General features: G+C 46.6%; 1 protein-coding gene across 5 annotated transcripts in view; it reads left to right on the plus strand.

Annotated features, from left to right (window-relative positions):
- The window catches only part of NSMF (NMDA receptor synaptonuclear signaling and neuronal migration factor), a 52,828-nt gene that overhangs the window by 910 nt on the left and 28,569 nt on the right, over positions 1-23,349 (plus strand). For all 5 annotated transcript variants that reach the window (XM_055720020.1, XM_055720019.1, XM_055720017.1 and 2 more), the window contains exons 2-3: positions 8,708-8,769; positions 19,786-20,265. In XM_055720020.1, the coding sequence (XP_055575995.1) occupies positions 8,708-8,769; positions 19,786-20,265 (542 nt within the window). The remainder of the gene's footprint in view (positions 1-8,707; positions 8,770-19,785; positions 20,266-23,349) is intronic.

Here is a 23,349-nt window from a genome sequence, read left to right on the forward strand (position 1 = left end):
CCACGGTGTGAAAACCAGGACCCACCACATCTGCCCTTTCTGGCAGCATCCCAAGCTGCTACATTGACCAGTTAAAAGATTTGGGTTCTATATTGTGCCTATAATGTGCCCCTAACATTTCTATAAATGTGTTACATTTTTATATTGCTTGCCCTACAGCATAGCGTTGCACTTGCTGCCTGGTCCTTCTGCTCTTGAGCATCAAACATGGGAGATCCTAGATATGTGTTTGCTGCTTGATTGTACTTAGGTTTACAAAGCTATCGCAGATGAGCCCTTTGCCCAGAGAGATGGAAACGACCCTTCTCCCACGCTGCAGTGCAAGTGTCACGACCATCGTCTGGTGACTATTTGGAGGCACTGGCGCAGCTTTTTAGCTGCTCCTACAGCAGAGCTGTGCAAAGGGGGTAGGTCTGCCGGTGTCTCTGCTACATCTAGATTAGCTCTTTGCTGCTGAAAAAAATGGGAATAAATAAACTTTTCAGCTGCATTATATAACACCTCCTTTGTGTTAGGCAAAATCGCATTAGAATAACCCGGAGTCATGTGTAGGACTTGATCTGTGCTGCTGAGAGATCTCAGTCACCTCTCTGTAACTCAGCATTATGGCATCTCTACAGTGCTTGGAGGAAAGATAGTCTTATGGCTTGAGGTGAAGAGATCCAAAGATGTCTATATATTACTGTTTGCATTGTAAAGAAATCCATCCTTCAAAGTCTGGAGTGCCTCTGGAAAAAGCTGTTTGGGCAGAGCCTGGAACTTTTTCTGTTATGATGCACCCTGTTCATAACCAGTAGCAAGAACATGAGTGCTTTCAATGGCTTTAAAAGATCTGGAGATGGGATTCTTTTTGGCAGATGTCAGCCAGGTGGATGTACAGAAATGACACAAAATGCACCATAACTGTAGTAATGGGGTTCTGGGAGTAGGTTTAGACAGCCAGTCACACAAACAACATACTCGGTAATCGGTAAGATTTCAAATGGTAGTGTGGGTGTGGAGGAGCGACTAACATGTTTTGAATGCAGTGACTTGTTAGCCTACACCAGGATGGGCAGATGGGTAGTTATCAATTGTGTAGAGTCCAGGATGTGTCTCTGGGGTTCTGGTTTGCTACATACCTGCTGTAGCTACGGACAAGCTGCCGCTACTGTTACACGGGAGCTCTGAGGTGTCTCTCAGTGGTATGAGTTGTGGTGGTTTGACCAGAAGAGTTAGCTGAGTGGACTTGGGCTGGGGAATGCGGAGCCCTTGCGGAGTGTCTGGTCACGTAGACTGTGGCACAGGACAGGTGCTCTTATGTGTCCCCCTGTTCGTGCCCTGCGCTAGAAATGCCTAATCAATGCTAGAAATGCTGTTGGGGATGGCAGAGAACTTGTAGAGGAGCTCCCTGCATTACCACTTTGTGTGGAGAAGGTACTGGTGGGGACAAACGCTGCCAGTGTGCCTCCACCCTGCTGCTCCAGGCACATCTCGGTCCCTGCCTCGTGTGGTCTCTGCCAGCCTTAGAATTTCTACAGTGGTGATGACCCACTTGCTGAAAGGTTCCCTCCTGGTGTCCCAGAGCACATCACATGCAGCTTCTCTGCTCCTGCCCTGGGTCTTCCATGTATCCCTCTGTCCTTATCTTCCTTATCTACCCCGAGGACTCTGCAGGACAGTAGGTAAGGCTACAAAGGCAGTCTATTCTGTCCTTCCCAAAAAGGTTGGGGACATGGATCACCCGTGTGGGTAGCACTGCTGCAATGATCAGGTTCCCTGCGCTTTCTTGTAGGTGGCTGTGGGATCCTGTCCTCATGCTGCAGGAGATGCCCTGGGATTGTTTCTCTGCGCCTTCTGAGCTCTGTGCTCTTTATATTTGCCCTGACTTTTCTTTTAGAGAGAAAAACGTTCTCCTGAAATTCGCTGCAAGTCCGAGTGGCCACTGATAGATGTTTATTATGTGTGGCTGGAGTGTGTGTGTGCATTTGGCTGTCTTACTGAGCAGGGAGCATCATTTGTTTGCTGTTGTGAGTAATGTGATTTAAGCAGAAGGTGCAAGCTCCGTAGATTCTTAAATTAGAATCTCTGCAGAGCGACTCGGGGGACTCTCCTGTCCCAGGAGAATTAATTAAGCTCCATGCAGTTTGTTGTGTGCTAGGTCTTTTAAGTAGCTTCTTACAAAGTAACGGCGTGGTTGCTTTGTGCTAGCATCGTTGAGCTACGCTGCCAACTTTGGTCTCTATAATCCTGTCTTCTCCTGAGGGAGTTGCAGTGAACTGTGCACCGATTCTGTGTACAGCACCTGGGAAGTAACGGTGGCTTGGTGCTGTTGCATTGATCACATCTGGAGCGCTTGTATGCGAGATCTCACTGTCATACTGTGTTTCCTTCCTATGTGTGCTTTTTTTGCCTTGCAGCTCCTGGGGCACAAGTGCTGAAGGCAGGGATGACGCAGTTGTCCTTGAGTCGTGACCTTGGTGCTGCCCCTCCGCTGACAGCTCCCAGGCTGCTGCGGTTTGGGCTTGTGCAGGTTCTTTTCAGGGTCCCTGCGTGGTGTCTGACACATGCTCCTTGGCTTCATTAGCACACTTTCAAGGGCATAGATGAACCAAAGCCTTTAGAAATGTGCTCTCTCTGTCCGTGCTGCTTTGACGCCTACAGAACAATGCTGGCACCCTGAATGTGGCAATAAACTAAGTCTGTTCTTGCAGCTCTGCATTGTATTACTCTGGCCTACAGCTTCTCTTTGGGAGCCTGTGAGAGTGCACGCAAACAGACGTGAGACTTCCGCTGGGTGTTCCAGAACCATCTCTCCTTGCTGTGGTTAGCACAAGAAATATTTGAGTTGAGGGTGTGGTTCATCTTACCCAATTTCAGGACTTTGGCATCTAGTAAGATATCCCACAGAGATAAAAATTTGCTTTCACTCTGTCTGTACTGCCTAGAGATGGCTAGAGAGTGGGTTAAAGCAGGGCCACAAAGTGTTAGTTGCTGCAAAAGGATAAATCTTTCACTGACAAAATGCTGAGGTACTTGAATGCGTTCCGTATCCCAGGTTTCTTGCTGCGTGAGCAATTTTTGGCTTAGCTTGGGGTTCTTCATGGAGTCTAGATTCCTTTTTTCCGTTTGTGAATTTTCTTGTGGGTGGTATGAACTCCCATGCTTTGATTACCTTGTTCTTTTAACTTCTTACTGCTCTGTTCTCTCTTCTCCTGTTCAAGCTTTGTGACTATAAATCCTTCTAAGGCTGTGGGGTCTTTGACTTTACGATCCATTGCTGACATCCAATTTTCCTTTCTTGAGAGTGAGAATTTAAAATTTTAAATTAAAATTTTCCAGCTACCATCTCCCTGCATAGGTATTTCAGAAAACTAATTTTTGTCAGTGTATTGTTACTATTAGGTTTAAATAACGTAGGTGTCAACAGTCTTTAATGACTGAGCTGTTAACTGTGGGTATGCTGGTGGTGTTCCGCTCTCCACTTAGTGACAAGAGCAGGATTGCTGCTGTAGGAGGACGTAGGTCCTGATGATGCAGGAGGTCTCTTCTCTCCTGTTTTCCTGAGATGCAGCTCTGTCAGATGCTGTCACAACAGATTCGTGCTGCAACTCCTCTGGGCATTACTTCTGAAGGAACATGAGAAGGTGGTGGGTGTTCTTTATTTTTCCATGTAATGCTCCTGAATAGTCCAGGTTTTGCTTAGCTTGTGGCTGTGCTCTAAGTGGAGTTATCTCAGGTCTTTCATGTATCTCTGAATGTTTCAATACACAGTTCTTCACTGAGTTCATTGTCAGTTTGGCTTGGATAAATTTGTGTGCATCAATTTCTTTTAGCTGCTAGTATGCATCAAGGCCCCTTTTATCCTGTTGATGCGATTGTTTCAGAGATGTGAAGGCTATTCCATGCTCATCATGTTGTAATTCAGATCTTTGTTATTTGGCGGCTTTCCTGCTTCGAGCAAATGTATGTCTAGATTGTCTATGCTTCTTCACAATATCTCAGTGAGTTTCTCTTCCAGACCCGAGTCCAGCTTTGACATCTAATGCATAGTGAGTTGTGAAAAATGCCCTCCGAAGGGCAGCTGCCTTTACTGCCTGTGTTGCGCTACCCCATCCCACCCTCCACACTCCTGAAGCCATTCTGATGGAGAAGAAGCTGGAGAAGATGGTGGTGTTTTCTCTGAGGCAATGGCAGTCTTGTCTTTACTGGTTAGACTCAGTAACAGAGCATGCTAAGGCTGTGGTCCCTGGTTGATGTCCTTTGATTAAATCAGGCTGTACTGACTGTGTAACATGCAGATCTGATCTGCCGTAAAATGAAAACCTCTCTCTAGATGAGTCAGGGCTAAACTTGTCATGTCTTCAGCTGATTACCTTTCAGTACTACCTGCTCATTTGTATGCAGCTTTTGCAGTGTCATACTCGCAGGGTTGTAGCTCATCGGCCAGTGTATCTGTAAGGCACCTTGTACTTCATCTCAGTTACGTGAAACAGGTTTTATTTTTCATCTCTTGCCAGTTAACTTATCCTGAGGTGTCCCTGCCCTGGGCCCAGCTGAAGGGTTTTCTGTCCAGTGCTGTCGGGCGGCTTGATGGACTTGTCCTACGTTGGCTGTGATAGCGGAGGCAAAACTGAGCTGGGAGAAAAGTACGATTGTGTGATATGTATTAATACAGTGTGTTGATAAAAGAAATAAAGAAGAATGGGAGCTTGAATTTTGCTCTGACTTTATTTTGATCAAGTTGGTGGGTAGTGAGGGACGGGGGGTAAATGGCGTGTTAACGATATGGGCAGATGCTGGTAGAGTGGGGTGACTGTGAGCACAGTGAGGGCAGAGAAGGAACACAAAAGGCTTGGCAAGGGCAGACTAGGCATAAGGAGATGGCATGGCCAGCAGAGTCCCCTTGGCAAAGGGCACATGCAGACATCTGTGGGAGATCTGCTGAGGCACAGCCAAGGAGAAGCCGATGGCACTTGGGAAGCAGGAATGTAGAAGGGAACCACTGAGATAATGGGCAAAAAAATTAGTCTGAAGTTTGCAGTGTAATTGGCTGGAAAACCCCCGTTGCACATTGTACTGTGCAGGCATCATTGCCTTGTTAGTTGTCACTAGATAACTGTGATCAAGCGTCTACATTCGTTTGCTCTGAGAGCGGTGGAAGTGGAATGGTAGTGACAGAACTGCAGGTTCAGCCTGGGCTGGACAGCAGCATTTCTGAGTAGCTCTGTGCTCCTCAGCTGTGCTTCTGATCTGCAAGGAGAGGTCTGGGCATGGCCTGTTCTCTAGGAGCTGTGGCACCTGGGATTTTACCCTCCTACCTCATCAGCGTGGGGAAACGAGGTTAGAGACACTGCAGCACCTTTAAACTTGAGCTCTTGCTCTGAGTGACACTATTTTCGCTGTGCAACAAGGTGGGATGGAGGGTGGCAGTGCTTCTCTCTGGCTCCATGTTAGCCATTTGCACTTTGGGTCTTAGGAAGTGCGTGGTAACTAATTTTTTGAGCCTGTGGCTTGCAAGCTAAGGGTGAAGCATTGGTTCAGATTTTAAGGCAGACAAATCAGCTTTGGGCATTGGCAGATAGGTGAACAAGGAGAATGACAGATGAACTGACGTGCTTTTGGAGTTTTTAAACTAGTTACAGACTAAATCTTATCATCATATTTCGTCATTTCTTACGTAAATCACTGTCCTGGTTTTGGCTGGGATAGAGTTAATGTTCTCCCCAGTAGCTGGTACAGTGCTGCGCTTAGGATTTAGTGCGAGAACAGCGTTGATACCACAGCGATTGTTTAGTTGTTGCGAAGTCGTGCTCACCCTGAGCCAAGGACTTCTCCGTTTCCCATCTCTGCCAGTGAGGAGGGGCACAAGGAGCCGGGAGGGAGCAGAGCCAGGACAGCTCACCCGAACTAGCCACAGGGCTATTCCATACCACAGGCCCTCATGCTCCGTACAGAGACTGGGGGGAGCTGGCCGGGGGCCACCGATCGCTGCTGGGGGACCGGTTGGGCATCGGCAGTTGTATTGTGTGTCACTTGGGGTCTTTGGGTTTTAATCCTCTCTCTCTTTTCCCTTTTCATTACCGTTATTATTATATTTTACTTCATATTAAACTGTTCTTATCTCAACCCCCAAGTTTTACCTTTTTCTGATTCTCCTCCCCATCCCACTGGGAGCAGGGGGGAAGGGAGTGAGTGCTGCGTGGTGCTTAGTTGCTAGCTGGGGTTAAACCCCAGCAGTCACCATGTTCTTTCACTGATAATTTACCTGAGAACTTGCTCATGGTTATTTTGTCTAAATGGAATGACTGCTGGTGCACAAGAGAAGCTTCAGAGTCTTTCCCAAGTGTAACTGTTGATGATGCCTGCAAGGACAGACATTTCCATGGGAAACCTGGGGGTCCCCGTAGTCTTAGTGGAAGAGATTGTGGAAGTCTTGAGCCCAACCATCTGCTTAAAGCAGGACTGTGGCCAGTGCTACGTGAGATTCACCGTGGCTTTGGCTGAGCCTTAACCACTTCGAAGATGGAGTGCAGGAGTAGCTCAGGAGTGCTCTTGCAGATGTATAACCTGATTTTGGAATCATAGAATCATTTAGGTTGGAAAAGACCCTTAAGATCGTCAAGTCCAACCATAAACCTAATACTGCCAAGTCCACCACTAAGCCACCTCTTTTAAATACCTGCAGGGATGGTGACTCAGCCACTTCCCTGGTTGCCACACACCAGCTCCCAACTTGACATTTGTGCATTACCCCAGGACCAAGTCCTGCTTTTTGCCCACACAGAGAGTTAGTGGGTGAAAGGAACACCCATGAGGTGCTTGTCCTCCTGTATGGGTGATCCATGATGGTCATCCCTTTGTTCTCGTGGTGGGGCTTGCCTGCTAACTGTACAACTCCCCCATGTGACAGCCTCTACAAGAGCATCTCTGGCAGTGCTTAGGCATTAAGGAAGACAGTTTGAGCAGCTGCCACCCCAGACTGGTGTCTAAAGGTACAGCCAGGTACTAGATAGGCAAGAACCTGGGAACAGAAAAAACGTCAGCACTGTATGTTAGCGTGTAATGACACAGAAGGTTAAACCTTGCTTCTTGTGCAGCTCCAGCTGTGCTGCTTCAAAGTATTTTGCATTTGGCTGTGCTGAAATTTAGTCTCAGGGAGATTAAATTACTCTTTCTTCATTGTTCATATTGATCCTCGGTTTCTGGCTGTGGATGACAAGTGGACTTCCCACTCCTTCCAGTTCTAGTCGCTCTGGGAGGTACGTTGTAGCTTTGTTACTCTTTTCCCCTTTGGGAGGAGGTATGTAAAAGCAGGGCAGGAGAATCCTGGCTTGCACAAGCTGGGACATGCTGCTGCATGGGGTAACAAGGCAGAAGGTTCTTTTGGAGGTAAAAGCCATTTTCCACTTAGAAGTTTAATGACTGTTGTGAGAGTAGCCTTTTGTGGCAGCTTGAACTGGAGAGGAATGTTCTGAGTTTGAGGCCCTCTGAAGGAGGAGGACGGTAGGCGTGAGGCCTTGGTGTGGAGAGTCTTCCCTGTTGCAGCAAGTCTTCGTCTCCTCCCCCAGGAGATGCTGGTGTGCTTGCAAGCTGAGTGTGCTTGGCTGATGGGTTTTGTTGGCTCTGCTTGCCAAGGAGGTGGGTGGCTGTTTCATCTCACTGTTTGCGAGCCCCCACCCTGGACAGTCCATTGGCAAATATCAGCCTGATTGTGATGCTGCAGGTCTTGGGGGGATTGTTTTACAAACCTGGGGGAAATGGATGGCAGGGAAGAGCTGGTGTTAGCTCTCTTGAGTCACAGGTCTGTTGGGTACAGGAGAGCAAGAACAGCACAATGTTACAAGTGTCCTGGCAATAGGAGACTGGGGATTGTATTTACTGTATACCAGGGAATGCATGCCTTGACCAAGGATTCCTTCCCTGTGTGGGTTGCAGCAGAAAGCTTTTCCCTGGTTGGAATATTCATAGGTTTGCTCCCTTATGTACGCCTTGATGTGTGATAAGGGTTGAGCTCACCCCGCCTGGTTGATGCTTAATATATTTCAGTAAAATCTCAGTCACCCACAGGACCTGAATCCATCAGAGAACCAGGAGATGCTTTTGTGGGGTGTTGTGGGGGTCTCTCAAATAAGGTTGTCCGGTAGTCCAAATACTGACACAGTTGGTGCTTGAGAACTTAGGGTCAAGGTAGGTAAAATGTGTGTTACGGTTAATGTCTAAGCTGTGATAGCTCACAGGTGGGAGCATTCAGAACCAGAGTAGAAGGCTGGGCTCATGGTTGGGACTAGGGTGGAGGCACCTTCTTCCCTGGGCTACTGGAAGAGCTTTAATTTAGGGTGGTTAGGGACAGTGATCCAGTTCCTATGTGCATCACAGAAACGATGCCAAGTTTAATGCAGGTGCCTTTCAGGTTTTTTTCGGTTTTAACAGAGAAGCTAAAGACTAAAATAGTCTTGGGCTTGTAATCCAACTTTCAGTTTTTCAAAAAAAAATCCAACAACAAATTTCTACTTTGGCCAGAGGAAAACTGAGCTATGTTAACCAGGAAGCCCCCACTGCTATTGCAGCGTGTTTAAATTGGTGTCACATGAAGCTGAGGAAAGGGCAGCTGCAGGAAGACAGCAGTATATTGATATTTAACTCTTCCTTCTTTCCTTGGCCTTTAACCATTACCCGTTTCTTTCTTTCTCTCCTTTGCTGCCTTCTGTGGTGCTTGGATATGCAGAGCGGCAAGGGCTTTTGGAGAATATCTTTCACAAAACCATCCCGAAGGTAGAAACGGCTCAGGTAAGAGAATTGACGTGCCTTGTTTATATCTATATGTGCATGTACCCATTTATCAACAGGACTTAAAATGAAAGTGTATTTATTTATCAAAAAGGGTTAGTGTGAGACCTCAGCAGCAAAGAGGCAGGAGGAGCCACTCTCTAGATCTGTGAAGCCTTTGAGGAGAAAAGGCAGTTTGGTGACTTAGGGGTTGGGTGGGCTGTGGGGACAAGTTAGTTTTAGTGGACAAGTGTCTTGTCATAAATTCACCCCTAGAGCTGATGTCCTTGGAAGAAGTTTCAGCTGGGAAGTGAAAGAGTGCACTGCACAAGGCTTCTGCACTGATTTGTCACTCCTAGCTCTTGCTTTCACGGGGGAATAAAAAAAAAGGTGAGTTACAGTGTGTTAACTGACGTGTTTAGTGTATGTGCAGCAATCTGTCTTTGCTGGCAAAGGTAATATCTGGATTTATTCCCAGAGTTTGCTTCCACAGGGGTTAAAATGAGATCTGCCTTCTCTAGTTGAGGACACCAGCACGTGCTACCTAATGTGTTAAGTTTTTAGATGCAGGTATTGTCCCTGTTGGCTTATGATGAGTTCTGTTTGACGGGCAAGAGAGCACAAGAGAAACTCACCTGCCTTCTAACAGGGTTGTCTCTCCTCTGTGAGAAAGGAAAACATTTTTCAGACAATAAATCTACTACAAAACCTATGGACGATCCTGTGGAAAATCCCATGTGAACAAGCAGCAGATTATTCTGTGGCATTGAACTGTTTTGCAGGGGGGTGAAGCTCTTAAATAGAGCGTAATATAGAGTGATGTTATCATTTTAAGTGAACTCTTAAGTGTGTGTGTTTAAACCTCGACAGGTAGGAAATGCCTCTTGCTAAAAACAAGCCCAATCACACTAGTCTTTGGCAGCCAGCTGAATGAGTCCCTGCCTTTTTTTCTGGGATCTGTTCTAATGACCTTCAAGTTGTCCTTAGTTGAATTGTGCTACCTTTGTGAATGAAGGGGGCTTTAAAACAATGTACTGCAGTTTTCTTTGATATATTTTCAGGCATGAGAGACTCCAGCGACACATTACTTAAAATATTTGGTCTAAGAACAACCTGTGGTGGTAGGAAGGGAAAGGCAGAAATAGGCAGGGGTTTAATGCATGAGATGAATTGTCTGTGAGGCAGAGGGGAGGAAAGGGTTGGGTAGAGAGTGCCAAGACAGGCTGGGCAGGTCTGAGGAGGCTTCACAGATTGGCAAAAACATCCTTTATCGTGGCCATTTTTGCAGCTGCTTCTGTCAGCTGGAGTCTTTGCTGGTCCTTTTCTGCAGTCCCCCACCCCAGTTTCCAACAGGGAGAAGTCTTGTCTCCTGCTCACTTTGTAGTACCCTTGTAGTACCTGTGGGGTCACACTGAGGACAGACAGAGAATCTCTGATGGAGATCAGGGGAAATTGCAGAGCTGTGCAGATGCCTGAGACCTGGGGAACCCTGGTCAAAGCCAAGGAGTAGGAGCCCCTCTGATGTGCACTTAGCAAGCTGTTGTTCTACTCCGTCTCATAGGTGCTTCTAGTTGCTCATTCCTCTCTGAGTGTACGTAAGGAGAATACAGAAATGGAGCTGGTGTGACTCTGGGATAATGCACCGCTGTCAGTCTCTCCAGACCAGTGCTTAAGCCCTCTCTGTGCTTGTAACATATCCATAAGCTCTCTGGGGAAGCCTTCTCATACCCACTGCCCCCTTGGTGTGTCAGGCCTGAGAGCGTATTTGAATCAAAGTGAATTTAGTTGCCAGAGATAAGAATCAAGTAGCAAGACGTACACATGGAAATGCCACAATCCCTATGGGATCCTTAAGTATTGACTTGGAAATAAATAAAATTCCCTAATTGCTCTAAATGTTTATAGAGGAGGAAAAAGAAGAATCATCATTTTTTAAGTCATCTTTTGGAATTCTGCAGTGTGTAATTTAACACAGCGTGTAACATGTCTTTATAAATAGCCATAGTAGGAAGGTTGCTGTCCTATAAAAATGTTGAGAGTGGAAAATTTGGCTCCCTTCTGTTTGTCCCAGTAGCCCAATAACAGGGAAATCTACTTTTCTTCCTGAAGAAATTCTGTGTATCTCAGCATCGCTTTTGCAAGTTTCTGAATGCTTTACATTTGGCTCAGCAGGGCGCTTAAGCTGTAGATAAGCTTTCATCCAGTGACTCCAATGAAAAAAAGGAAGAGACTTTTCTGTGTGAGTTGAAGATGTAGCACATATATAGAAGTACCTGAAACTGCTCCAACTCATCATCTTGGCTGAAGGGAGCAGCGAGAGACAGTACAAGGCTGTACAAGCCCACCAGTATCCTGTAGTTCAATTCCTACTTGCATGCGTTGATGGCTTTCACCGTGAGTGTCTTTACCTGGTGGAAGAGGCCTCCTTTCTGCTGTAATAACCCCAGCTATATACATGGATGCTCCCTGCGCTGCCGTCAGGCTGCAGACAGGATTAAGGCTCTAGCCTAAATGTAAATGGAAGGAGGCAAGCCCCGACTTCATTAGTTTATAGTTGAGGGGGAAAAAAAAGATGTTTAAGAAAGGTTTAAAGTCATTGATGAATGTAGTGAAGGAAAAGGGTTGTGGTCTTTGAGGAGCAGGAAGGTGGCAGAGCCATCTGGGGACTAAATGAGGAAGAAAGGGCAGATTCCTCCTCTTCTGCAGTCCAGGAGCTAGAACTGTCCTCTCTCCCTGCAGAAGAAGATCCTCCTGCAGAAAATGAATCTTTGGGATGCCAGTTCTTTTGCTGCTTTACCTGCTAATTCAATTCTTCAGCAGAAGGTTGGAGCTCTGTAACTCCCCAGGCAGATGCAGGAGACCCATCATCTGGATGGAGACGCCAAGTGTGCAGAGACTACCCCAATTTACTCCATTTCTGCTGCACTTTGCTCACTGAGGGTCATCTATTTTGGTTTGACTTTTTTTATCTTTAGAGTCCCTTGACTCCAAGGAAAGGAGATGTTATAACAGCTTTTGCATCCCACCTCTTCACATTCCACAGCTGATCAAAGAGCTTATTCTCTGGTGGTAACTTTTATACCCCAGAGTCTTTCTCATGGCTTCTTTGGAGAGATTGTGTGTATGTGTGTAGCAGAATGTCTCTGAGAAACTGGGGAGTGGTAATGAAGAACTACAGAGGGATTATATATCAGCAGGGTGGGCCAGCTGCCATGTCTGAGCATTTTAATGAGAGATGAGTTATTTGCAAGACTTTTTTTACCTTTTGTTTTCAATAAAATTGCAGTCTGTCCATGCACCACTTCCTTCGCTAGGGCGGTAGGTATGGAATTGAACATCAGCAGGAGGTAAAGAGGACTGCAGGGTGTACATGTAGCGAGAAAAAAGCAAGGGAGAGTATTTGTTATTGGTTACAACTTCTGATTCTTCCTGATATGAAGCCTGAGAACTTCATGATTCAGACATATTGTATGATTGTCCCTGTGCAACTTTTCAATGCTGCCTTTGATTCTGGAGGAGGTTTTCCCAGGTGACTGGGGTGGTACATTTACCTCTCCTCTATTGCTAGGCTCAGAGTGTACTGACCATGTTCTGTGAGGTTATGGCAGGGATGATGGCTGTACAGATTTTATTCTCTTTGCTTCTCTTTTGGAACAGCGCAGCTGCCTGGTGTTGGGGTATGAGTGCTGGTAGAGGATGAAGGAATTCTCCCTTTGGGATCACTCATGGGTTTTTCTCCTGATTGTTAAAATATTCTGAGGAATTAGAAAAAAAGGAGGGTTGGACTCGGCTGCAGCTGGCAACATGGATCTGTTAAGGGAGCTGGTGCTGAGGTGGTAATGCACCTCCTGCTCCCTTCCTGCCTCTGTTCATTGCTGGCTTATTAATCCAGGCTGAAGGTCTGGGAAGGCTCCCAAAAAGAGCATTCTCCCATGTTCGGCATTCATTCTGACTGCAAGGCTGTTGCCAGAGTCCTTGCTGACTCTTGTAGCTTTCTGGTACCTTCCAAAGACTTCCCATCTTGTCTGTGGCATGGTTTTAGTGTAGGAGTGGGTGTCCCTTGGGACAAACGTAGAAGAAAGACAGAGAAAAGGATTGAGATGTTGTGGAAGGGAAGTGTAAAAAGGCTGCGGAGAGCAAAACAGAAGAAATAATGACTCGTAGTCTCACCAGAGCTCATGGGATAAGGAGTTTTGGACATTTCCAGAGTCCCTTTCTCCCAGCTTAGCTGTTAGAGGCCTCACACTGAGATACTGCTTCAGATTTCTTTATCTTCATGTACTGGAACTGTGAGAGGAAAAAAATACCCAAGGTGTGGGGCAGAGAAATTAAGAGATGGCAAGCAGAGCATTTGAGAAACTTCCTCCTGTCTGGGGAAGCAGCGATGCATCCTGGTGAGATGGGATTCAGACACAAGGATCCTTTGCTGAGGAAAGGAAGGGAGCTGTGCTGGGTTTTTTCCTGGTACATTTTTATCATGCAGTTTCTATTTTGCTTGGCTGGGTTATTTGGAGGGCAGCTACTGCTGCTGAAGTGCGAGGGCTGTTGCTGTAGGATGCAGTGCTGGTCTGCCCACTGCAGGCTGGCTGCTCTGGGCAAGCTGTGTGTAAAAAGCTCTGGAAGCAAAGAGAGAGGGAAAGATCCTAGCGACTATAAGGTGTGCTTGGTGCTGCAGAGACAACGGGCCATGGGCCAGAGCTGCCTAGCAAGTCTCGACCCAAATTCACTGTAGTTTTTGCAAGAATAGCATGGCTTTTCTGATGGTTTGCAGGAGTACAAACTCATTTTTGCTTCTTTTCTTCATTTTTGCATGATGTTTCAGCCATCAGTAAAAACACTGAGCAAGTCTAAGGACAAGAGAGCTCCTGTGAGCTCCCCCAAGCCAAATAGCAATGGGTGAAGGTGGCAGGAGAAAAATGTGTTTGCCAAGGCTGCTGTGCCACAACTGCAGCACATGCAGAGACTACACCAAAGCAACTGCTTGTGTTTGCACCCTGGGCTTCTGCCACTTCAGAAGAGGGGGTGTGAGTGCATGTTGGGGGCAGCAGCCATGCAACGGAGGAGGTTCCTGACTCTGCCAGGAGCTGGCAAGGGGCTGGAGAAACTCCACCATGAGGTTTTGCAAGTGCTTCAGGCCAAGCAAGTGACCTGTAGGCCATGCTTTTTATGGAGCCATGAAGTAAGGCTGCAGCTATGCAGTACTCTAAGAGGAACCTTCAATTTGCCAGTGTTCAGACTTGGAGCTGCCAGTGGAGCCTGATACAGGTTAAGCACCAAGTCTGCCTTTTTCTCTAGAGGATGTGTACCCTGTCCCAAGGACAGTCCCCAGCAGTGCATCTGGCCTGGCTCTTGGTGTGTCCCTATACTGATGTGGGGTGGCTGACCTTGAGCAATGGAGGTGGCCCTCAGAGAAAGAGCCTGTGCTCTGGAGGGGGTTATAGACAGCCTGAATTGAGGGCAGAGCAGGGATGTGAAATCTCATCTCAGAGGGTTTCAAGGTGCTTCCAGGACCGGCCATCACAAGTGTGGTGTGGGTGTACCCTAAAACTTGCTATGGAATATGCTGTTTGCTTATAAAGTGAATAAAAACATAGGTCACAGTGCTACCGTGGAAATGCGAAGGCCAGTGGTAGAGCTGGCATTTGCTCCGTTGGGTCATGTCTCACAGTAGCAATTTCATCTATTCTCATTAATTTTACAGGCCAGACTAAAAGGTTACTCTTCTATGAGGCACAATATCAACAGTGTCTTCAGTTTGTTTGTTTTCTAGGCCTATTCCACTGCAAAAGTCTAATTGGAACCGTTTTGTCATACTTGTGACCTTCGGTTTTCCCAGGGCAGCTCCTTTACTGAAGCGGCCCTTGCCTTTTCTCTATGGCTTTGCAGAGAAGCGTGTGACGTTCCTTCCTCAGGAGCAGTACGGTCAGCATGCCTGATAAAGTCACGGCAGGGCTGGCTTGATCAGGCTTCGGGTAATCCCATAGTGAACATTGCATGTCACCCGCTCAGTTGACTCTGAAGCTACTGCATGGCTGAAATACCACTGTGACCTTTTTTCATTGTTTTATCTCCATTTTTAGATCCCTGCCTCATGCTTCAGTATTTTGAACAGATTTCCTGGTTTTTACCATGCCTATTTCTTGACTACGTTTCAACCCTGCAGACCAGCAAGGTCGGCTGGAGCAGGAGCCCTGTGCTCGCAGGGTCACTTTGCACTGGGGAGGACAGAGCTGACGTGGTAGGGAGCTCTGCGTTACGGCTCCAGCGCACACTCAGAGAGGAGGCAGAGGAGCACAGGACCTGACAGCTTCTCAGCACACCTGAGGGGCAGTGGCAGGCATGTGGGAGGTCTGAAATTGCAAAAGAAACTACTCAGCTGTGCTGTTTGAAAAGATGTTTCTGTTTTTGCAATGCCCTCCAACCAATGCACCCATCTGCTTGCCTCATTGAGGGTATCACCTGGACTCTTACTGGTGTAAAATGAAAAAAAAGCATTAACTTCATTCCTGCTACTACAAACAATGCTGCAAGTCCATATACTGGAAACCTTAAATATTTCCATTCTTCAGTGGCTGAGATGGTTCTTTCATTTAAAGTTGATACCATAAACATCAGGTCCAGAGAGGTCCAGCTGAGGTGGAGCAGGGAACAGAGAACTGTTTCTCTGAAATTTATTTTTCTGAGATGACAGATGGTTTTTTAATAGGGTTAATCTGGATTCCCCTTTGCCACTTTGCTTCTGATGCTGGAGCTAAGGTTTTAAATCTAAGGTGCTTTAATCATCAGTTTAGCTGCTAAATACGGTAATAAATCTGGGACTTTTTTTTTTTTTTTTAAGTTTGTGTCTGCCTTACGGCTATATTCTGCCTTGATTTATAAATTTCTCATCCCCTGGGGTTACAAGGCAGTCTGCATCAGATATGAGTCTGGCTCGCTGAGTCCCTCCGCTGTTGTGAATGGGCATCAGTCAGCTGAGCCTTATCCCAGCATGTTGCCTCTTCTCAGGGAACATTGTGACAGTGAAAGAAAATGTAAAAGTCCTTTCATGGTTAGTCACCTGGGTCAGAGCGAGTGCTTAAGTTAGTGTTACTGAATGAGAAAGGATGTACTGTAAGTACATCCAAGAATGTGGACTCTCTCTTTCCCAAGATATCGCAAATTAACCAGTACAGATTATCACTGCTGTCATGGTCGTGTCTTTGGTAATACAAATGCCCTAATGACTGTGTTGGGCAGTGCTTCATGGAAAGAAAGTACCAGAGGGGAGCAGGTGAAGTCAGAAACATGTGTTCAAGTAAATTACAAGGCAGGCGAGAAGTGGACTGGCCCTTGGGACTGGACTGTCAAGCCCCCAGGCTCTGGACAGGCTGTTAGACTTAGCCCAGGTAGAAGGGAAGTGATGAAAATACAATTTGGACGTTTCTGTCATCAATAGACACATGATCTACAGATCAAGCAGGATGGTTCTCTTCCCTTCATCTTGCTGTTAAGTACCTCAGGCACAATAAATCCAGATAGAGCACAAATCTAGATGAAAATAAATCAATTTGAGGAGCCTGATTTGTCTGCTCCAGGGTAGCTTTGCAGCTGTGTGAGACAGAGGTGTTGCTGATGAAAGCAAGTGGGAGAGCAGAGTTGTTACCAGGTCAGCTTCATCGGAGAGGCTGGGGAGGAGGGTGCTGTGCCAGGCTTCCAGAGTCACGCTGCCCTGGGCTGGCGTGGCACTTTGATGGAGCAGCTGGTTGTGGGAGAGGTGGCAAGAGCAATGTGAAAATGAAATGAAACGGAGCAGCAGTAACCAGGCAGAGGGTGTTAACAGCAGTCTGCTTCAGCTGACTTTTGGAAGGCAATTCCAGTTATTGCTGAAGTCCCCTGTTACTGTTCCTCAGTTCTCTTCACCAGACAGCCCTGTGGCTCAGATTTAGTTCAGCATTGATTTCTGGACCAGCTTGACTTCTTTCCTAGCAGAAGCAAACTCTTAACCTAAAATGCCATAGTGGAAGCAGGTGCAGCGCTTTTGGCACCTCAGCCCAGTTCACTGCAAGCGCAGACAAGGGAACCAGTCACTGGTAATGTATCGGGGGCTGCTGGTGTATGTGAATGCATGTGTGTGTGAAAGCTAGTGCAGACTTGCTCCCTGAAATGGTGCAGATTTGATTTCGGAAGCCAGTAACTTATTATGATGGATGTTTGAATCTCTCTTCCTCCCATACTATTTTTTTTTCTGTAGATAAACTGTTTATTAACTAAAAGTCTTGAATAAAGCTTCTCATTCCGTTTGTAGTGTAGACTGTGAAAACTCTTTGATAAGTACAAGTGAAAGCATCTTGAGTAAGGGACAAGTAAGGTAGGAAGAAAGGATTATCTTCATGTTTTGCATGCTAGATCAGAGAAGTAGTTTATGTCAGATGTATCTGGTCAAGAATTGTAACCCTGTCATGATTTCAGTAAAAAATTGACTCTTTCTTGAAACCAGTCATATCCCACTTACATGTCTGTAAATTTTATGGGGCTGAACAGACCTCAATGCTTATAAAACAGAGATTGGGTTTGGTCTCTCTGCACTTGTGATCATCAGCATTTTCATATATACTATACTTTGGGCACTTCATTTTTCCATTTACCCACAGATACCAGAGTTCAGACATTCCCGGATCTCTTGAATTGCGGTGCTGTCAGTGCATGAGTAAAGGTGCACAATCCTGTGTGCTTGCTCTAATGAGGCTATACATCTTCCATAGATGTATTCATTTGAGGAGGAACAGGGGCAGCTGTCAGCCACTATTTTGTGGTGTCTTAAGAAATATGTAGCGTGATTGTGCCCACACAGATTAGTAAGTTTGACAAGTTGAGATGAGTACTTAAAACTGGCCTTTGTTTTTAATTTAAAAAATGGTGTGTTTGGCACTGTTTGCCAGTACAGGTCTTGGCAGATCTTGAAGAGTCATTTGGTGGTGTTTTCCCAAGACATGCCCTCTCTGGAGCACAGTTAGTCTTGGAACTGGAGAGGGTCTGAGTTGCTGGAGAACAGATGTGGTGGCCTGCTGCCTCTTGAGGGGTAACAGGTGGCTGGAGAGACTTTGGATCCTTTTAAACACTTTCTGCAGTGGTTGGTCCATGACACTATCCTGCAGCTGGCAGGATTCAGTGGACCAGCTGTTAAACGACATCTGGTAGAGTAGCTTCTTCCACTTGAATAGCTTGCAGTTGTTCTAGTGGTGGCCCTTGTCCGTCAGGCTCTCCTCCTGGAGGAGGTGCAGATGTCCATGCTGTCTCAGTGCAGGAGACCATCGGTGAAGCGGACCACTGCCTGCCTTTTGTATTTTGCCTGGGCAATATCATTGAGGTGCGTGACTCCTCACCACACCTAGGCATGTGTTTTGGACTTCACGTGAAGTCTGGAAAGACAGCATTGGTTGTAGATTCAAGAGGCATAGCTCTTTCTTTAGCCCTTCTACGAGCGGCACCTCCTGCGTGAGACTCCTTGAGCTCACCAGCTGCCAGCTACAGTATCTGGAGACCGTGAGTCTCACAAGGAGACAAATGCAATGAACCTGAGCTGTGTCAACCTGAATGGCCCTGACAGTCACTTCTTGAGCAGAGTGGCCAGAGACATATTTATCTCCTTAGTGGTGCTGGAGGAAGTTGTACCTCAAGCAGAAAAATGAGGTAAGGGTGACACACTGTACCAGTACCAGCTCAGTTCAGTCTCGGTTGCAAACAGAGCAGGGGGAGAGCCCCAGGGCAACATAAGCACGATCCAGGTGGGCTTCAGATTCAAAAGCTGAAAGTATTTGTGTTTAGCTTGGGAGGGCTCTTTTTGGAGGGGCATGAGAGCACTTCATAGGAAGCAGAATGTGGCAGCAGTGAAAGGTCCACACTGCACACATACAACATCAGGCTTGTCTTGAGCTAGGTCTCTTCCTCCTTCATCGCTACAAGGTAGCCAAGCCTCAGATTGTTACCAAGTTCTTCCAGGTCATATCTCAGTAGCTAAAGGAAAGATGTTCATTAAATATCTAATGAAGTAAAGCTTTGGGTTTGCTTTCTCCCTCTTTAAAATGCTGCTGTCTGTGCTGGACATGAATGATTTTATTGGGGGGGGGGGGGGGGTGATGTTAGTGGTCACATGAATAATGCATTCCCCGCTGAGCCTTTTTAACGGTCCCCTAGCCGCTTCCCATCTGAAGGGAAGTGTAAGAGGTAATTAACAGCCACTTGAAAAAAAGGATTAGCGGGTGGGTGGGAGCTATTGTTGGGTTCATGCATGGAATTGCCATGGAAATGCTGAAATTTCCTGGCACTTCATCCAGTGTGTGGGCTCCAAAGATAGTTGCACTCATGGGTCTCTCTCCTTTTGATCTTCCTACCCCACAAAGGGAGCGGTTGTATTTTTCTTCAGGACAGCTTCCGCCGGCTGTGCGGTCGCCATCTGCACGCACGATGAGGCTGCTAACCAGGGGTGCTGCAGAGAGCAGAATGCTGTGTTGCAGCTGTCAGCTGAAGTCTTTTTGCATTTCTTTCATGTCAAACCAGTTGGCAGAAAATCGGGGGAAAGGGACCAAACCCTGGTGGTTTGCACCTTTCCCTTAGTTCTAAAAAATAATAGCTTGGTGCACAAAACACTTGGTTTGTTACTTCGTAGAGAATTTGGTGCTGGTCCTTGTCCTGCGAACATTAACACCAGCTGAGTAGCCCTTACGTGACTAAACCCGCTGAAGCAGACAGGACTGCACAGCTGGACAAGGGCTATTTTGCATGTAAGGATTTTCAGACTGTGCAGTGACCTGCATTTGCTTCTAGCCTTGTTTGGTGGCCGTGCATGCTTAAAATGTTGGGTGTATATGTGAGAAATGCCTCGTTTCAGTACCAGCTCTGGAGGTTTAGAAGGCTACAGGCGTGCATTTATCTGAAAAGGTTCCTGGGGAAGCTACTATATCTCCCCCTTCCCCTTTCTGCAGCAGTAACAAGGAGCCTCCTGAATTTGTCAGTGTCTGGAGTGCTTTGGCTTTAAGGAAGGTGTACCATTTGTTTCAGATCACCTGTTGGCAGATTCCTACATCGGACAGGAGGACTCCCCTGAGATGCAGCAGGCAGCACAGAACAAGCGCAGGCTCTCTGTCATCTCAGACGGCAAGTTTGAGAGGAGCTTCTCCGAGGAGCAGGCAGAGAAAATGCCAAGCGAGGGACCGAAGCCACGAGTCTACACGATCTCCGGCGAGAGGCCGATGCTGTCGGACCATGAGAATGAAAGTATGGAACTGGTGGTGATGAAGGGGGCTGCCCAAGAGGAATGCCACCATGGCCACCAAGTGCACAGCGCTGGCAGCTCTCACAGCATTAGCAGGCATTGTAAGGGCTGGCCAGGCAGCCGGCAGGGCTCCAAGGAGTGCCCAAACTGCACCCGGCTGGCTGCCCCTTCCCAGCATTCCTTTGACCTGGAGCAGCAGCAATCTGGCGAGACTGGGTGGCACAGAAAAAGGCTGGAGAGGATGTATAGTGTCGATCGAGTGTCTGGTAAGTAAGGGTGAGTGCTGGGTGCTGGAAGGATGCAAAGGGACTCAGACACAGGGGTGAAGAGTGACACCCGTCTCTTCTCAGCATGGAGGTTTCATTGTGATGTGCCTCGAGTTGGGCCCTTCGTTTCCCCTTTGGCATCTTGTGGTACCTTGCACCAGCATTCATGGAGAGGGGTTATGGAAGGAGGAGTCTGAAATAGGCTGAGCTCAGTTTGAGGCCAGCTCATCCAAGCTCCGTTGTTTCTGCTTCTAGCTTGTAGGCAGCAGCTGGGTGGTTTTCATGACAGTTTCACCTGGCTTAGTGAGGGTGACCTCTGTGGGCTCCTTTTTGTTGACGGAAGAGCAAGAGAGGAGGGCCTGTGTCAAAGCACCTATCTTTATGCTCATCCAGGAGGCAGTTCAGAGCAGGATCCTCTCTCCTCTGCCTCATTCTGGGGCTGAGGCAGGTGACATCTTTATGAACATGCCAGGGTGCCCAGCAGGAACCTCAGCTCAGGTACCGTGTGCTTTGCTTTAGTGCGTCCCCAGAATGCTTGTCTGTGTGGCTGGAAGCAGTTTAGCAGGGTCCCTCATGTAGTGCCACCTCAAGAGCTTTCCACAAATACTAGCAAATAACACAATATTGGGCTTTCTTCCGCACTCACTATCCATTTGCCTAATGTTCTCAGGGAATAGCACTTACAGTTATTCAATTACCTTTAAAAAATCTCTGATTGTCATAAAAATTTAGCCATTAATCAAATATATGTCACAATCTATGCGCTTTGAATTATAAGGTAGTACACAGTCCATCTTTGCCTGTCAGCTCTATATATGGCTGGCAAAGAGTCTGACCTAATTTGTCTGATTATTTTTTTTTTTTGTAAACACACATCAACGCTTTTAGAGCAGAGTGTCCAGCCAGGAAAGATCAAGGTTTTCTCCTTGAAAAGAAATTTAGTATAATGTGATGTGGAGATCAAATTGTATACATCTTTCCTGGGTTCATAGTTTTCTAGTAAATATCATAGTGATATTTACTGCAGGTAAAATCCCTGAAAGTTGGGGTTCTGGACCATGTTTTCATACCTAGATGCTTGAAGTTATGTGACTAAATTAGTAAATGACCTAATACTGAATAATAATAATAATAAAGAACGGATTATCAAATGTGCAGAACGCTTACAGTCCCACTAACTCCTGTGCATAGTTTTTAAGCATTATTCTTCTGTTTGTTCCCTGTGATTTTGGGGGTTCACATCAGATAGTACATGTGCAAGTTTAGATTTGTATTGCTTAAGTGCCAGAAAAGGAATGAGAAGAATTTTTCTGTATGGAAACCTTTTATGGTTTTGTGATCATATGTGTTTTACCTGTTAAGATGGCTCTGCATATGATGACACAGCCAGAAAAATTGTGTGAGGGTAGAAAAAGAGCCGTTTCAGGAGAGGAGTTCATGACCCCAGGGGCTTGGTCTTCTGGAGATGAGGGTGCTGTGTTGCATCGGTTGCAGCCTCGTGACATGTACTGGATTAAGAAAGTGAAGACTTCCCGTCCTAGTGCTGATGGATTTATGTTGAAAGCTTTCCCGACATTGTGGTTTAACCCCAGCCAGCAACTAATAAATGATATTGATATCCCATATGGTATGGAATATCCCTTTGGTCAGCTGTGTCCCCTCCCAACTCCTTGTGTCCCCAGTCTGCTCGCTGGCAGGGCAGTGTGAGGACTTGACTCTGTGTCAGCACTGCTGAGCAGGAACTAAAACATCCCTGGGTTATCAGCACTGTTTCCAGCACAAATCCAACACACAGCCCATACTAGCTGCTACGAAGAAAATTAACTCTATCCTAGCCAAAACCAGCACACCTGAACAAACTAGAATTGTACTATGCGCTGTGGGACTGAAGCAGGTTGCTTGATGCAGAACCAAAGGAAAGCTCTGGATCACTAATGGAAGAGTTTAACTCCTCATAGCTGGAGCTGAATGCCTCTCTTTGCTGCAAAACATGTCCTAGCAAACGCTGTAGAGAGATGACGTTTTCTGTTTGGGCCTTGAGATTTATAATATGTATTTTCAACTAGGCAGCAATATTTGTTAGGGCCAGTTATCAATGTGAAATGGAGATTTGCCTTTCCAAAAAATATCAGAGTAGTTACTTAAATGGGAATGAAGTGGATGGTGCTGAACCTGGGGATGCCTCCATGGCTATTTCATGTTTTGTACAAGCAGCAGCTACCCTCAGTGCTTGTCTCAAGCTTCTGAGTGTTTGCACATGTGGCTGCACGTGCAGCGCAGCGCCTCTGAGACCAAATCCCATCCCAGCACTGGCATCATGGAATGGAAGTCTTCTCAGCTTGGTCTCGTTTGCACTCTCTATCCAAGCATTGTTACTCAATGAAAAAAAAGATAACTGAATGGCACACCTGTTTCAAATTGCAAGAAGTATTTCTTGGTATGTCCTTCATGCCTGGCTAGTGGAGATGGATGGAGGCAAGGGAGAGAGACTAATTTCCCCAGAGGTTCACTTTACAGCACTGCTTTCTCTGGTTGGATTTACGTGATACGTTATTGCTGCAAACCAACACTCGTGGCAGTTAGGCCAGATTGGCATAATTTAATATGGATTTTTATGCTGGGTTTATGATGCCTAACACCATTCCAGAGAAGCACAAGCTGTCATCTCCCGTGCTGCTCCCAGCATCTGATACAAACGCATCCACTCATGGACAGAGGTGCTGAGATTTGAATGCAGCCTGGCAAGTGGCTGGAGATGCCAGATGTGGTGGTGGAGGTCCTGCAGGCTTTCCCAGGCCCACGATTCTGTGACTACTTCATCACAATTGATGGTAACAAGAAAGGAGAACAAGGTGTTCTGCCTGGCCAAAACGCAAGGTGCTGCCTGCTCCTGGAAGCAAAATAGCCATACTCATAATCTGCATTTTAATTAGGTGGGTGAGCTTTGGAGCTCAGCTGTGTTCCCTAGTACCCAGCTTTGTGCTTCTCTGCTGCTGTTCTACCTCTGGCTGGTAAAGAGGCACTTCTGAAGGATCCCAAATCCTTTATTCTCCATTGATTGCTGTGGGTAGGGGAGTGCTGTCG

The sequence above is a fragment of the Falco cherrug genome, chromosome 9 (assembly GCF_023634085.1).
Source record: "Falco cherrug isolate bFalChe1 chromosome 9, bFalChe1.pri, whole genome shotgun sequence".
Taxonomy (NCBI): Eukaryota; Metazoa; Chordata; class Aves; order Falconiformes; family Falconidae; genus Falco; species Falco cherrug.